Source organism: Delphinapterus leucas, chromosome 3 (genome assembly GCF_059928025.1).
Source record: "Delphinapterus leucas isolate spDelLeu-1000000601 "Yukka" chromosome 3, BTC_Dleu_Yukka2, whole genome shotgun sequence".
Classification (NCBI taxonomy): Eukaryota; Metazoa; Chordata; class Mammalia; order Artiodactyla; family Monodontidae; genus Delphinapterus; species Delphinapterus leucas.
The window spans coordinates 85,355,987-85,370,302 of record NC_143131.1 but is presented as its reverse complement, the minus strand read 5'-3'; the positions used below and the strand labels follow the sequence as shown (position 1 = coordinate 85,370,302).

The window sequence follows — 14,316 nt, the reverse complement described above, 5'->3', positions numbered from 1 at the left end:
CATGTTTTCTAGCATTCCTATCAAAATGGGATACAGGGTCTGTGCTTACTCCACTATCTTGAATCCATGTCTGCGAATAGCTTCCATTTGCCCCTCTAGCTTCCTTTTGCACCCTTCTCCACCTTACTGTCTGCCCCAGGAGTCTCACCACTATGGACTATATCAAGGAGTGTATTTGCCCCCTGGCTTCCTATGGGTTTGGCCAGTAGGGAAGATCAGCAGAAGCCTGGGGGGAGAGTGAGATTCTGGTATTATTGCCCCAGATCCCTCCCTGTGGTGTACCAAACGCTGCTTGTGTCCTTAAAGTCACACTCCTATAAAGCAGTCCTCTCCACACTGCCTTCTATGGCTCTGGGGTCTGGTAACTGGTACCTGCTTCCTCCCTTACTGTTTTAGTCTTAGATGGACTGGTCTATCACACCTGATTTCCTTAAGTTCTGTCCACAGTTTGTAGATAGTGTTTTTATTAAACTTTCCTCAAATTACTCATTTGAGTGTGTCACCTATTTCATGCCACAACCTTATGACATACCAGTGCTCTGTTCTCACATTATAGCAATGATCAAATATCACCTACATTACATATTGATAAGAGAGAGCTGTCCATTGCTTACAGAGATAAGGGGGGATATACCCCCTTGACAGAGGTTTGGTAGTGCCTCAGAGGGGGAAAGGCAAAGTCCGATTTTACAGAGAATTAGAAATTTGATTTAAGGCAGGTCTTTCAATGTGAGGGCTTGATTGGAAGCGGGTAAGCATCGTGATTTAAAAGATTAGGACTTGGGGAAATGGCAAGGTGAGGATTTTGAGTGTTTCAAAGAGACTAAGGAAACAAACTATCTATTGGTGCATTCTGTTGAAGACCTGATGGTGCGGACAGAAGTTCCTGTAATGAACGATAAAGGTATTTGCCTGGTCAAGAGTCTTCTGGAGTGTAAAATGTGTTGATAATGTGAAATAAGGTCATGTAATTTAGACAGTAAGATGTGTGGGAGTAGATGGTTTTGGTCCTCAGTGTCCAAGCTGTAATAAAGAATAGAGGTTTTGGGGCTTTCCTGGTGGCGCAGTGGTTGAGAGTCCGCCTGCCGATGCAGGGGACATGGGTTCGTGCCCCGGTCCGGGAAGATCCCACATGCCGCAGAGCGGCTGGGCCCGTGAGCCATGGCCGCTGAGCCTGCGCGTCCGGAGCCTGTGCTCCGCAATGGGAGAGGCCACAACAGTGAGAGGCCCACGTAACGCAAAAAAAAAAAAAAAAAAAAAAAAAAAAGAGGTTTTGTTCTCAGCGTACTCGAATCTTCCCTAGTCTTAAGGTAAATAAACAGACAAAATTTCACTAAGGTGGATTTCCCCAAACTGGATTTCCTAGACAGCAATATTCTTGAACTGTCATTCATGTTTTCCTTGGCCTTTTGTTTGATTAACTTGCAGTCTTTGAAAATTTTCTTCCTTTTCACCTAAGAATATAAATCTTGTGTTATGCATGTAAATCAGATACAATTGCCATTGGCCCTACTCTTCCAGGTCCCCCAAAGAATATACCCACACAAAAGCAATATAATTGGCCCTCTGAATCCACAAGGGATTGTTTCCAGGACTCCACCCCTATGGATAACAAATCCCTGGATGCTCAAGTCCCTTACATAAAAGGGCTTCTATTTCATACTGCACAGCAAACAACTTGAAATCCTTTGTTTTATGGACAAATTCTCTACTACCAATGCTCTTTCATGTTCATGTCTCCTCTGCAGAAAAAGGAACAATTACAGGTGTGTTGGAATCAACTCACAGTGGTTCATGATAGCCAACTGTGCACTTTTTTTCCCTTAACACTGCAATTCAGTAACATCAGTTTGGTAGCTTGAAATTGGCCATGATGGGAGTATCTGTTCAATGGAAACTGGCAAACACTACAAATCAGGGCTTGTTTTTTATCCCTTTTGGAGAGTCACTTGTTAAACATTTACCAGTACCCACTTGAAACAACATAGGAATCAGCTGTATAACTTATACAAATTCAAATTCAAGCCAAAATAACATAGTCATTTTAATCAAAACAATGATTGTTTCCTTTGGGGTGAATTCTGTTTTGAATGAAAACTTATACTAACAATTTGTTTCAGATTAGACATGAGGGAATTGAACTGCCATTTTATTTTTCAGTTTATCCAAGGCAAAGACACTCAGAAGGCATATTGTATTTCCTCAGAAACTTTTCAGTAGAGACTGCAATTCACTAAGAGCTGCTGGAACTAGTATTGTTTAATGTATGGTTTAAATTTTATCTCATTTATAGAGTCAGGATATGCTACTAATCCATGAATTCAAATCTGACAGCTTTATCGAGCATCATTACAGCTGGTGTTTCTCAGTCTGTTAATCTCACTCAACTCTGACTTCCTACATAATAACTGGAAAAGACATTAGGAATGACATATTTATGTCTGTGGACACAGTTGATCAATCCATCTAGGCTGTGGGGAATGCAGACTAAGGCACACCAGGTAAATAACTTGAAGGCTGTAAACGGAAGTCAGACGGGTCCGCAAAATGGAGCTCTGATATTTATAATCTCGAATGGTTCCTGTATTACAAACAGATGTGGCAAGAATTTGGGTCTAATTGTGTGAGGATACTTGATAGCACCTCCCTTATTTCATTCAGCAATGAGAATTTTTATGGAACTGTATTTACACAATAAAAGAACTTCCATTTCTAATAATAAGAGCTAACAATTACATTGTGCTTGCTATGTCAGTCTTTACAATATAAATTAGTTAAGTGCTGTACTTTCATCCTGACTTTACCAAGTGGGGAATCTGCATCACGGAGAGAATAAGTGACTTGCCCAATGTCACTTTGCTATAAATAGTGGCGGAGCTGGGTTTCAAACCAGGCCTTCTGACCAGGAATCCACCCTCTTGAACAATACAACTCACTGCCTCTGGTTGGATCATTCATAGCTGACCCGGTCTCTCTCTGGAAATGTCCAAACAGGGTCTCACTTCATTAGATACCACTTTTTTCTTACCGTCAAGTAATACAGTAGAATGAAAGAGATATGAGAATGTCTAAAGACACCTGAGAGTGAGCTGAGTATTTTATCTTTTTGATTCTCAAGTCCCAAAAAGGAAGTATTTAAATTTTTCAAGAGCAAAGAAGTGCACATGCAGCTTCTGTCATACTGAGCCTATTTAAGAGCTCATTCTGTGTACATGTCATGTACACACTGCTATATTTAAAAGAAATAACCAACAAGGACCTACTGTAAAAAAAATTTTTTTAATTTTAAAAAAGAGCTCATTCTCTTTTAAAGTTTCATTTATTAAAAGGCTCATCTAGCAAGCCAAATTTAGATGACCAAATTTTGGTGACAGAAACATTTGGACTTGTTTTCTCTTTGGCTCAAAGTTCCAAAAGGGCAGTTGAGAAATCTAGCAGCTCAAAGCTGCAGCAGGTGTGTGGTGTGCTGCTTCACTGGATTTTAACACAAATTTTATGTTTCAGTTTATGTAAGAACATGTTGATTAGCTCTGTCCTGGTAACTGAATGAATAGAGAACTGCTCATCCATATAATCAAATCTGTTTATAAGTAAGTGAGATGTTTTAACAGTCTCTTGCAAGCTGACAAAAACAAAGATGATTATAATTTAAAGGCCCACCTCAGAACTTTACATGATAGGGGGATGATTACCTGTCCGACATGGACAGCTCCTGCTCAGAAAAAAAAAAATAAAGATAAATCCTTGCCCAGGAATCTACATATGTTATATTCATAAATATTAAAATATAACTGAATATTTAAGGCCAAGGATATAGGAAATAAATCAAATAATGGATGACACTTTAAAAGCCTTTAGGGCTTCTGTAACTTTAGCAAGTATGTAGGAAGCAGCTTTGATTTAGGCTTAAAGCTCAGAAAGATAGGTCATTGAATTATTATAATTTTTTGGTTTACTCTTCCTACCATTTAAAGTCAAATGTCACATTCAGATTTATTCAAAAAATTAGTGCAAACATACTTAAGGAATTTTGAAATATGATATGTGGAAGGTGTTCTATATCCTGAGTTAAAGTATTCTATTAGAAAGTTATCACTTTTATTTCAATAAACAAGATGTCCCATAACATTCTCATATCATTTACATTTCAACTTTATCATTACATAATATTACTATATAACATCCCCTTTATTTTCACACACCAAAATTGTATTTATTCAATCAACATGGTCTATCTTTCCACTACCTACTTCCCTACTGTGGGTCACCTGTCCATATCCTGTTTATCTACCAATCTATAACCCGATCATCCTGTAGAAATTTTGCCCACTCCTCCTTCCTTTAATCCTTCCCTTCCCTACAGCCACAATTACTCTCCTTACTCTGAACTCTCTTACTGCATCCTGAGTCCTATATCTTACTCATCTTTCTATCCCCATTATGCCTAAAATTGTACCTTGCTCATGACAGAGGAACAATTATTTTAAATTAACTCAATACGTGAGTAATAAATGAATAAATATATCTAAAACCATTTAAGTGATTAATGAACTTGTATTTGGTATATAAAATAAAAACTATAAGAAAAACCATTGGGTTTCCCTGGTGGCGCAGTGGTTGAGAGTCCACCTGCCGATGCAGGGGACGCGGGTTCGTGCCCCGGTCTGGGAGGATCCCACGTGCCGCGGAGCGGCTGGGCTCATGAGTCATGGCCGCTGAGCCTGCGTGTCTGGAGCCTGTGCTCCGTTCGCAACGGGAGGGGCCACAACGGTGAGAGGCCCGCGTACCGCAAAAAAAAAAAAGAACAAGCATTAAAAACGTTTGGAAAAAAAAAAAAGTTGGGTTTTTTTGTGTTTTTTTTAATTTTATTTATTTATTTAATTTTGGCTGTGTTGGGTCTTTGTTGCTGCACGCGGGCTTTCTCTAGTTGCGGCGAGTAGGGCTACTCTTCATTGCGGTGCGCAGGCTTCTCATTATGGTGGCTTCTCTTGTTGAGGAGCACAGGCTCTAGGAGCACGGGCTTCAGTAGTTGTGGCTCGTGGTCTCTAGAGCGCAGGCTCAGTAGTTGTGGCTCACGGGCTTAGTTGCTCCGCGGCATGTGGGATCTTCCCAGGCCAGGGATTGAACCCATGTCCCCTGCATTGGCAAGTGGATCCTTAACCACTGCGCCACCAGGGAAGTCCTGGGGTTTGCTCTTGACTGTCTGCAAGAGACCATGCTGTAGCATGCTTTGTCAGTATACCACCCCTGACCATTTCCACACAAGTTAAACAAATATTTGAGCTAGAAACTTATTGTTGCATTTATCTATGTATCAGGACAACTAACATTTACACCCTTCAGTCCAGTACTAGGAGAGCAGAGGTGGAAATGTAGGGCCAAGGGCAAGAACCATTAGGAATGAGTCTCCAGAGAAAATCAGTGACAGCAAAAGAACCTTTCTTTCTGGGGTTTATATAACTGGCCTTCAGCAAAAGTCCAGCTGATTACTGCTGGACATGGTGAGGGGAGTAAGTAAAAGGTTTTACCTATAATTTTTAAGATAAACACATGGGAGCAACTATAGTATGTGAGAAGACATTAAAAGAGAAGTGTTTTGTTGTTGCTGAATCTTCAAACCCTACTCCCTTCATGATCATTAAGAAATGTAAGTAAAGGACCTGTGTCTTTCTTGAAAGTATGTTTTGGTTATAAAATAGTGCTTCTCAATTTTGTATCCTTGAAAGACTGAAAGGCTTGGGGCATGACTTTATTCAGGTTTCAAACAGGACCACAAAGAAATACTTGGAAGATAAAATAGAAATGCACTGTCATTTCCTTAACTGGCATAGCCTTCTATACAATCCAAGAAACTCCCAAACACACAGAAAACTGTAAACTGCTATGACTGAAACTGTCAGATGAAACTTTACTTGCCTCCGTATATGCTTCATTCTACATTTAAGAGCACAGAGAGTTTTCTAGGAATGTATGTTTTTGCAGCACCTTCTTTGAAGCACAGAGAAGCAATAGTGATTTTTTTTTCCCCCTGTGCCTGGAATTTTGAAAAGGATTCTAAAGCTAATTCTCAGTCTTATGTGGCTTCCTCTTGACCCCTAGATACTAATACATAAGTCTCAAAAACATACTTCTCAGCAAAAGGATTTGTAGTGCTGTCTTTAGTACACTGACTCCAAAAGAATAGGCCCTCAAGCAATGCCTACTTTATTTATGATATTTTAGGACTATACAAGTTCTTCCCAAGAGAATTTTCTAAAAACCTGAGCTACTTGTTTTTCAGGATGACACTGCCTTTAGTATAGACTTCGCCCCTGCACACATTCGGGAGCTTTCTTACCTTGGCCATCAGCATGTGCACATCTTTCTTCCCAGACCATAATTCATGTTATCACCTTTTCTGCTCCTCAGTCACCTCAGAAGATGGCTGTTCTGTGGATCTTGGCTTTCGAGTTGGTATTGAAGCAAAAGGATTCTACACGGAGAATTTCCACTCAGCAGCATGGGTTTTCCGAGGGGATGATGGGAATCCTGATGACAGCCCCAGATATCTTAGAAAAAAACCTCGACCAGTAGCTGGTAAGGACCCTACAATTATGGTAAAATGAATATGTCCTAGAGAACCTGTAACCAGGCAAGTCTCTAAAGTGGGCAAACTTGCACACTGGGTGGAGCATTTGGAGAGAAGTATGGGTATGTGTGTATGTATATGTGTATGTGTGTGTGTGTATATATATAGAACTTCTTAATATTGTGAAAGAATCTGAAGCTATTAAAATACAAACTGTCTTAAGCACTCACTCAAAAATAGAATAATAATTCCAAAGTTGGAGTTAAAGATTAATGTAAGAAGAGTCGAGTCTTTTTCGTTCTATGAGTAAAAAATGCTTACTATTTTTATTTTCTTTAACCATGATTTAAGGTTTATTTTTTTAACATCTTTATTAGAGTATAATTGCTTTACAATGGTGTGTTAGTTTCTGCTGCATAAAAGGGAATCAGCTATACAGAGACATATATCCTCATATCCCCTCCCTCTTGTATCTCCCTCCCACCCTCCCTATCCCACCCCTCTAGGCAGTCACAAACCACCGAGCTGATCTCCTTGTGCTATGCAGCTGCTTCCCACTAGCTATCTATTTTACATTTGGTAGTGTATATATGTCCATGCCACTCTCTCACTTTGTCTCATCTTACCCGTCCTCCTCCCCATGTCCTCAAGTCCATTATCTATGTCTGTGTCTTTATTCCTGTCCTGTCCCTAGGTTCTTCAGAACCACTAAAAAAATGCTTACTATTTTTAAAAAATGTACTGGAAAGTATAAACAAGTAACAAACCATTTATTGTTCCAGCACTGGAATATGACCATTTTACTGTTTCTGCATTCTTTTTATTATACATAGGTCTAGTCCTGTTTTTAAATGCATATGAAATATGCATTTCATATTATCATGTATATAGTTTGATATATAAGAAAAAACCCCTACCAGTAGCTGGTAAGGACCCTACAATTATTAAATTATTAAATTAAATTATATAGTCTGATTTATATTTTAATAATATAATTATATAATAATTATACCTTCATTTAATAACATATTTTCATGTGTTTTTGCAGATGTCATTATATTCTAATAGTTTCATGATGTTTTTTAAGAGACTAAAATTTAGTTTACTAAATCTATTGATATTTCCCTAATGCAATAACAGCATAATGATTTTTTTAAAAACTTATACCTGAATAACAACTTTCAGCATGTGAAATTATTACTTCAGTCCAATCTTTGCTGCAAAATTTAAGCTGTAGAGCTTTTATAAACTTCTGTTTTATTGGTATAAATAAATGACTTTGATAAATAGTAAACAATTTAACTCAAGCAAGCAAAGATTCAGATTAAAAATAATGTTTTAAATTAATTATACAATCATTGGCATTCAACAAATACCATGCCTACTATGGTCCAGGCACTGGGGGAAGTTGCTAAAGATACACAGAAGTGACAGGTATGAGTATGATAGATTCTATTGCATAAAGAGGTACTTAAATTTTCAGTACAGGCATCAAAATGTGCTTAATTTTATCTTAATCCCATTTATGGAGACAAGATTAATTGTTGTTACATATAAGATCATCATTTGTTTTACGTGTAGAGTAAAATAGAGCCTTTCTTAATTTTTTCTTATAAATATGAAATTCAGCATTGGAGGATTTTAATGAGGAAAAGTTGTAAAGCTGAGCTCCTGTGCACATGCATAAGACAATGCAAGATTTGTATATTGCACATTTAGAATATTTATTTATACTCATTTCATAATATGAATTAATTGAGATTAACCATTCATTGAAAAGCAAGCATGAGACTTTGATTCTAAAACTTAAGGAATTTAGAGTGGAATTTTTGAAAATTAAATTAGAAGCTGATGAACTGCATGCAAATCAATGAAGTTAGAACACTTCCTCATATCATACACAAAAATAAACTCAAAATGGCTAAAGACTTGACTATAAGACATGACACCATAAAACTCCTAGAAGAGAACATCGACAAAACATTCTCTGACATAAATTGTAGCCATGTTTTCTTAGGTCAGTCAGTCTCCAAAGGCAAAAAAAAATAAAAGCAAAAACAAATAAATGGGATCTAATCAAACTTATAAGATTTTGCACAACAAAGGAAACCATAAATAAAATGAAAAGACAACTTACAGACTTGGAGACAATACTTGCAACCGATGCAACTGGCAAGGGATTAATTTCCAAAATATACAAACAGCTTATACAGCTCAATAACAACAACAAAACAAGCCAATCAAAATATAGGCAGAAGACCTAAATAGACATTTCTCCAAAGAAGACATGCAGATGGCCAACAGCCACATGAAAAGATGCTCAACGTCACTAATTATTAGAGATATGCAAATCAAAACTACAATGAGGCATTATATCATACCAGTCAGAATGGCCATCATCAAAAAGACTACAAATAATGAATGCTGCAGAGGGTATGGAGAAAAGGGAACCCTCCCAACTGTTCGTGGGAATGTAAATTGGTGCAGCCACTATGGAGAACAGTATGGAGGTTCCTTAAAAAACTAAAAATAGACTTGTCATATGATCCAGCAATCCCACTCCTAGGCATATACCCAGAGAAAACTCTAATTTGAAAAAATACATGCACCCCAATGTTCATTGCAGCACTGTTTACAATAGCCAAGACATGGACGCAACGTAAATGTCCATTGACAGATGAATGGATAAAGGAGATGTGGTACATGAATACAATGGACTATTACTCAGCCATAAAAAAGAATCAAATAATGCCATTTGCAGCAACATGGATGGACCTAGAGTTTATCATACTAAGTGAAGTTAGCCAGACAGAGAAAGACAAGTATCATGTGATATTGCTTATATGTGGAGTCTAAAAAAATAATACAAATGAACTTATTTACAAACCAGAAACAGACTCACAGACATAGAAAACAAATTTATGGTTAACAAAGGGGAAGTGGTGGGAGAGATAAATTAGGAGTTTGGGATTATCAGACACAAATTACTATATATAAAATAGATGAACAACAAGATCCAGGAATTATATTCAATACCTTGTAATGAACTACAATGGAAAAGAATCTGAAAAAGAATATATATTGTATATATAGGTATGTATTTATATATATGTGTGTATATATATATATCTGTGTGTGTGTGTGTGTGGTGTGTTTGTGTAACTGAATCACTTTGCTGTATGCTAGAAACTAACACAACACTGTAAATCAACTATAAAAAAAAATAGATGCTGAGAATTAGGAATAAACTTTTTAAAAAAGAAACAAAATTTTCTATAGTTAACTTTTATTTGAGTATTGGATGGCATAGGAAAAAAACACCAGGCTGAAAATAGGATTTTCAGGGTTAGGATCTCTATTTGTTCATTGATGTATTCTAAACACCAAGGACTGTGTCTGTTTTATTATAGGAAGCCAATTTATATTTGTTGAATGAATGAATAAAAAGTAATTTACCAGCTATGTGACCTTAGAAAAGTCGCTTATTTACTGTTATTATCTCTCTGCCTATCATACAGTGTTATAAAAATATAAAGTGAGTATAAAGTGAGACTATATATGTGAAAATTATAATGCACTTTTTTTTTTTTTTTTGCGGTACGCGGGCCTGTCACTGTTGTGGCCTCTCCCGTTGTGGAGCACAGGCTCCAGATGCGCAGGCTCAGCGGCCATGGCTCACGGGCCCAGCCGCTCGGCAGCATGTGGGATCTTCCCGGACCGGGGCACGAACCCGTGTCCCCTGCATCAGCAGGCGGACTCTCAACCACTGCGCCACCAGGGAAGCCCTATAATGCACTATTTTTATCTATCTTGACAATTTCTATCTGCTATCCTTATTTTTCTTAATTTTTATGAGAGTTTTAACTAAATATTAAATACATATTCACATCTGTGTATATTTATTTTATATAAATTGTAAACAATTGCTATTTCATAATATACTAACTAAATTGACCAATATGTATTGACTGTTTGTGGCAGGGAGCTGAAAAAATAAGTTGGGTAAAATACAATTCCTCCCTCACAGTATCTTGGCCAACACCTGATATAAGAAAGTACAATTATCACCATTTCTACAACTGTTTGTGGTCATCAATGAACAAGCATTTGGTTGATTCACCATTATTTGCTTTAGCTAAAAAAGAAAAGAAAATTTGTTTAATTTTGCCCAAAAATCCATGTGTGTGTGTGTGTGTATACACACACACACATATGCACACATACACACAACTAAAGAAAATGTTTAAATGTGGTGAGTTTTATACTATTTATTGGACTGAACCTCAGTTCAAGAATGTGCTAATTTTGCTTTCTTACTGTTACTGATATATACCAGATACATGTTTTTAACCATGTGATTTTGAGACATCAATAGAAGAAGATGGAGATTGGGAGGAAACATGAGTTGGAGGCAAATGAATAGCTTTAAGACTGAAAGATACCTTTATTAGCCTAATGGCATTTTTAAAATATTGTAATACTAATTTATATATACCAGTATGTATTTTGTGAAAATAAATTTTACACTTAAAAAAATTCAATCCTGAATCTTCTAGAAAGTGTCCTTCTATAATTTGGAGAAATAGATAAACAAAGGTTTGCATCATTACAAAAGTATATTGCTGGAGCTAAAAGAAAATTTAGGGTATGTTCAATATATGAGTCGTATTTATGGAAATATGTACCCTTCATTTGAACTTTTACATCTAACAAGATGATTCCAAGGAAGTGTTATTTGGGGGGATAAATTACTTGACGATGTGCCCACACAGTCTCTGAAAAGACAATGACATTCATCTATGGCTTTTCAGCAGCTGTGAATGCACAGACTATTCACCAGAGAGTAGCAAGGGAATCCAGGGCTATAAATCTTAAAATATGAGAGAATTGTCTTCAGAATGGGAGGGGAACATGTTGCAAAACATCTTGATTGTATCTCCTCCCACAGGAGAGCACTACAATTGAGCTTACCATTTAAAGACTTTATTGAATTGTTTATACTGTCACACATTGTTGACATTCGATTTGCCTGACTGAACAAAACCACCACCACCACTACAGCCCTGAAAGCAACAGCTATCTTACAGTCTCATGGAATACGAAAACAAACAAGAAAACATGATTTGATTTGAATCAACACAGTAAAAATACTCCATTAAACAAATATCTGTTGGGTAATCAATCTGTCAAAAGCAGAAGATAGTATCAAGACGGTAACCTATAGGGAGCAAGAAGTTTTGACAAGTAGGGTTGTTAGAAATGATTTCTACCGAGGTCAGAAATAGGATTTCTGATTTTCTTTTTGCCTTGATTAGCTACCAGCTTGTTGCAGACTGCTAAAATATTCATTTCTGTGTCCTTGAATTTCCCAGTTCTGTCACTTAAATTATGCTGAGATCCAGTAAGTGGCAGTCCGAACAGTCATGTAAAATAATTGCCAAAAGGGAATCATATTAACAAATGATAAGAGATCTTCCCAGGAGCATAGAATAAAGCAGAGCACAGCATTTTAGGGCTGGAATACACTAATACCTGCACAGCAGCTTTGGTTTCCTTTTCCAGTAGAAAAACAGTGTATTTTGTTCAGACATTTTGTAATAACAAACCTTCCTTCGGGAATCCATATGAAGAGAATTTATTCTTTCTCTCTTTGAACGTTTGCCAATTTTGGTAGCCAGTGTCTAGGATGTAAACTCCGTGAGAAAAAGTCTCTTCTCTGTATTCACCACTACAGTCCTAATACATAGGAAAACAACTGGGCACAAAGTAGATACTTAGTAAATGTTTGTGAATGAATTACTTCTGATATTAGGCTACAGTGGATTATTAGAGACAAAGATGCTTGTTTCCTTGTTTTTATCAGATCTTTTTGTTCCCTAGCTGACCAAGGAGATGATCACACCCAAGAACATTTGGGGAGATTACCTAACCTTTTACTATCTTTGTCACTTTTTAATAAGAAACTTAATTTTTTAAAATAGATTTACCTCAGAATATCTGGAAGGAAATTTAATAAAATAATGGCAAATCTTTTTATAAACTCTGCAAAATATAAGGTACATTTATAATAATAATATCTCTCTCCAAAGATCAGGGACTCACCCACCCAGACCATCTGTCAGCAATGGCAAAGAGAGATTCCTCATCAAAGGGGAAGTGGACTAAGGTCCTTTCCCACTCAAAATGCAGTTGTTAAGAGTTCCTTTGAACTCTTGATTGTTTCTAATTTTGTCCAAATTTTGCCTGCACTAGACATTTTTTTTTAGTATGAACCTTTGAATATGAATCTAGAGGATGCAACCCTTCAAAGAAGAAACGTCCTTGATCTCCAACCTGGAGGAATATCTACATATTTCTGAGAAATGAGAAGTGAAATACGGAAATATAAAAATACAAAAGAATGGTTGAAAAGAAGCTACAAAATATATTACCCATAAATTTTAATGTATTCCCCCTTTTTTTTTTTTTTTTTTTTTTTTTTTTTTTGCGGTACGCAGGCTTCTCACTGCTGTGGCCTCTCCCACTGCGGAGCACAGGCTCCGGACGCGCAGGCTCAGCGGCCATGGCTCACAGGCCCAGCCGCTCTGCGGCATGTGGGATCCTCCCGGACCGGAGCATGAACCCGTGTCCCCTGCATCGGCAGGCGGACTCTCAACCACTGCGCCACCAGGGAAGCCCTGTATTGCCATTTTTTAATGGAAGGGAATTCTATTAAATTATAATTTTAAGGTGTGAATTTGCCTTGCCCTTATTAATAGATGAGCATTCTTATTTTATAATTAATTACCTTTTTCCCAGAGACCTAATAATACCTTTTTCCCAGAGGCCTATTACTAATAATTCACTTCTGCAGCTCAGGAAGTTTATCATTATACTTTATTATGATTTATTCTTTATCATTTTAAGATATTCATTAACAAACAGGAAAAACTTGACTAATAAAGTATGCCAACCTAATCGTTGGGGGCAGATTAATTCTCCCAGTATTGCATTAATACTTCTCTCTGATGAAGTTTTCCTTAAATACAACCAAATACTCAATATTTTGAAGACTTTTGTTGTAATTCTTCATTGGATAACACTGTCAGCATTTAAAATAGGATTCTTCTGAGATCACATAAGCCCTTCAAATATTTTATTTCAGTTTTGTACTCTAGCATGATTCAGGTATGATTTTTTTTTTTTCTAAATAAAAAACAAGGTGTAAATATACTGTAAAAGACAAAACACCTACCATGGCCACATCTCCCTTTATGGAAATTGCCCTTGCACAAAAGGAACAGTCTTGCAGAGACATGTTTTCTGCCTTGGAACCCTGCTCTCTCCTCATCTCTGAAGAGCAATAGCTCAAAGAGTTATGAGTTTCATCCTGTGAGATTCTCTCTTTCAGGAATTCAGCCTGGGAAAATGCTCTTGGAAAGTCTTGAGGTAGAGAAAAGTCAAGAGGGCCCAGGAGTTAGTCGAAGTTATGAATTTGTCAGCAAGCAGAAGCTTTGAGGAAGAAATACACATACACACACACCCACACACCCACACACATACAGAAAAGACGGCATAAAGGTAGCAGAAGGAAAAGGGAGAAGACACATGGAAAAGCAGACTGAGAAACAGCTGGGCCACATTAATTAAAGATTATTAGACTAATGTAAAAATTCTTGAATTTTTACTGTGAAGTCTCTGGAACTCTCCACTTTCAATGCAGCATAACCTTACGGTTACAATTTCGGCAAGGCCCAGCTGTTCCCATT

The 14,316-nt window shown here is 37.1% G+C and overlaps 1 protein-coding gene across 1 annotated transcript in view; it reads left to right on the top strand.

The window, feature by feature from the left end:
• Positions 1 to 14,316, top strand: part of LOC149749600 (uncharacterized) — a 98,452-nt gene that overhangs the window by 11,889 nt on the left and 72,247 nt on the right. The window contains exon 3 of the mRNA XM_089908411.1: positions 6,409 to 6,576. Coding sequence (XP_089764537.1) covers positions 6,409 to 6,576 — 168 coding nt within the window. The remainder of the gene's footprint in view (positions 1 to 6,408; positions 6,577 to 14,316) is intronic.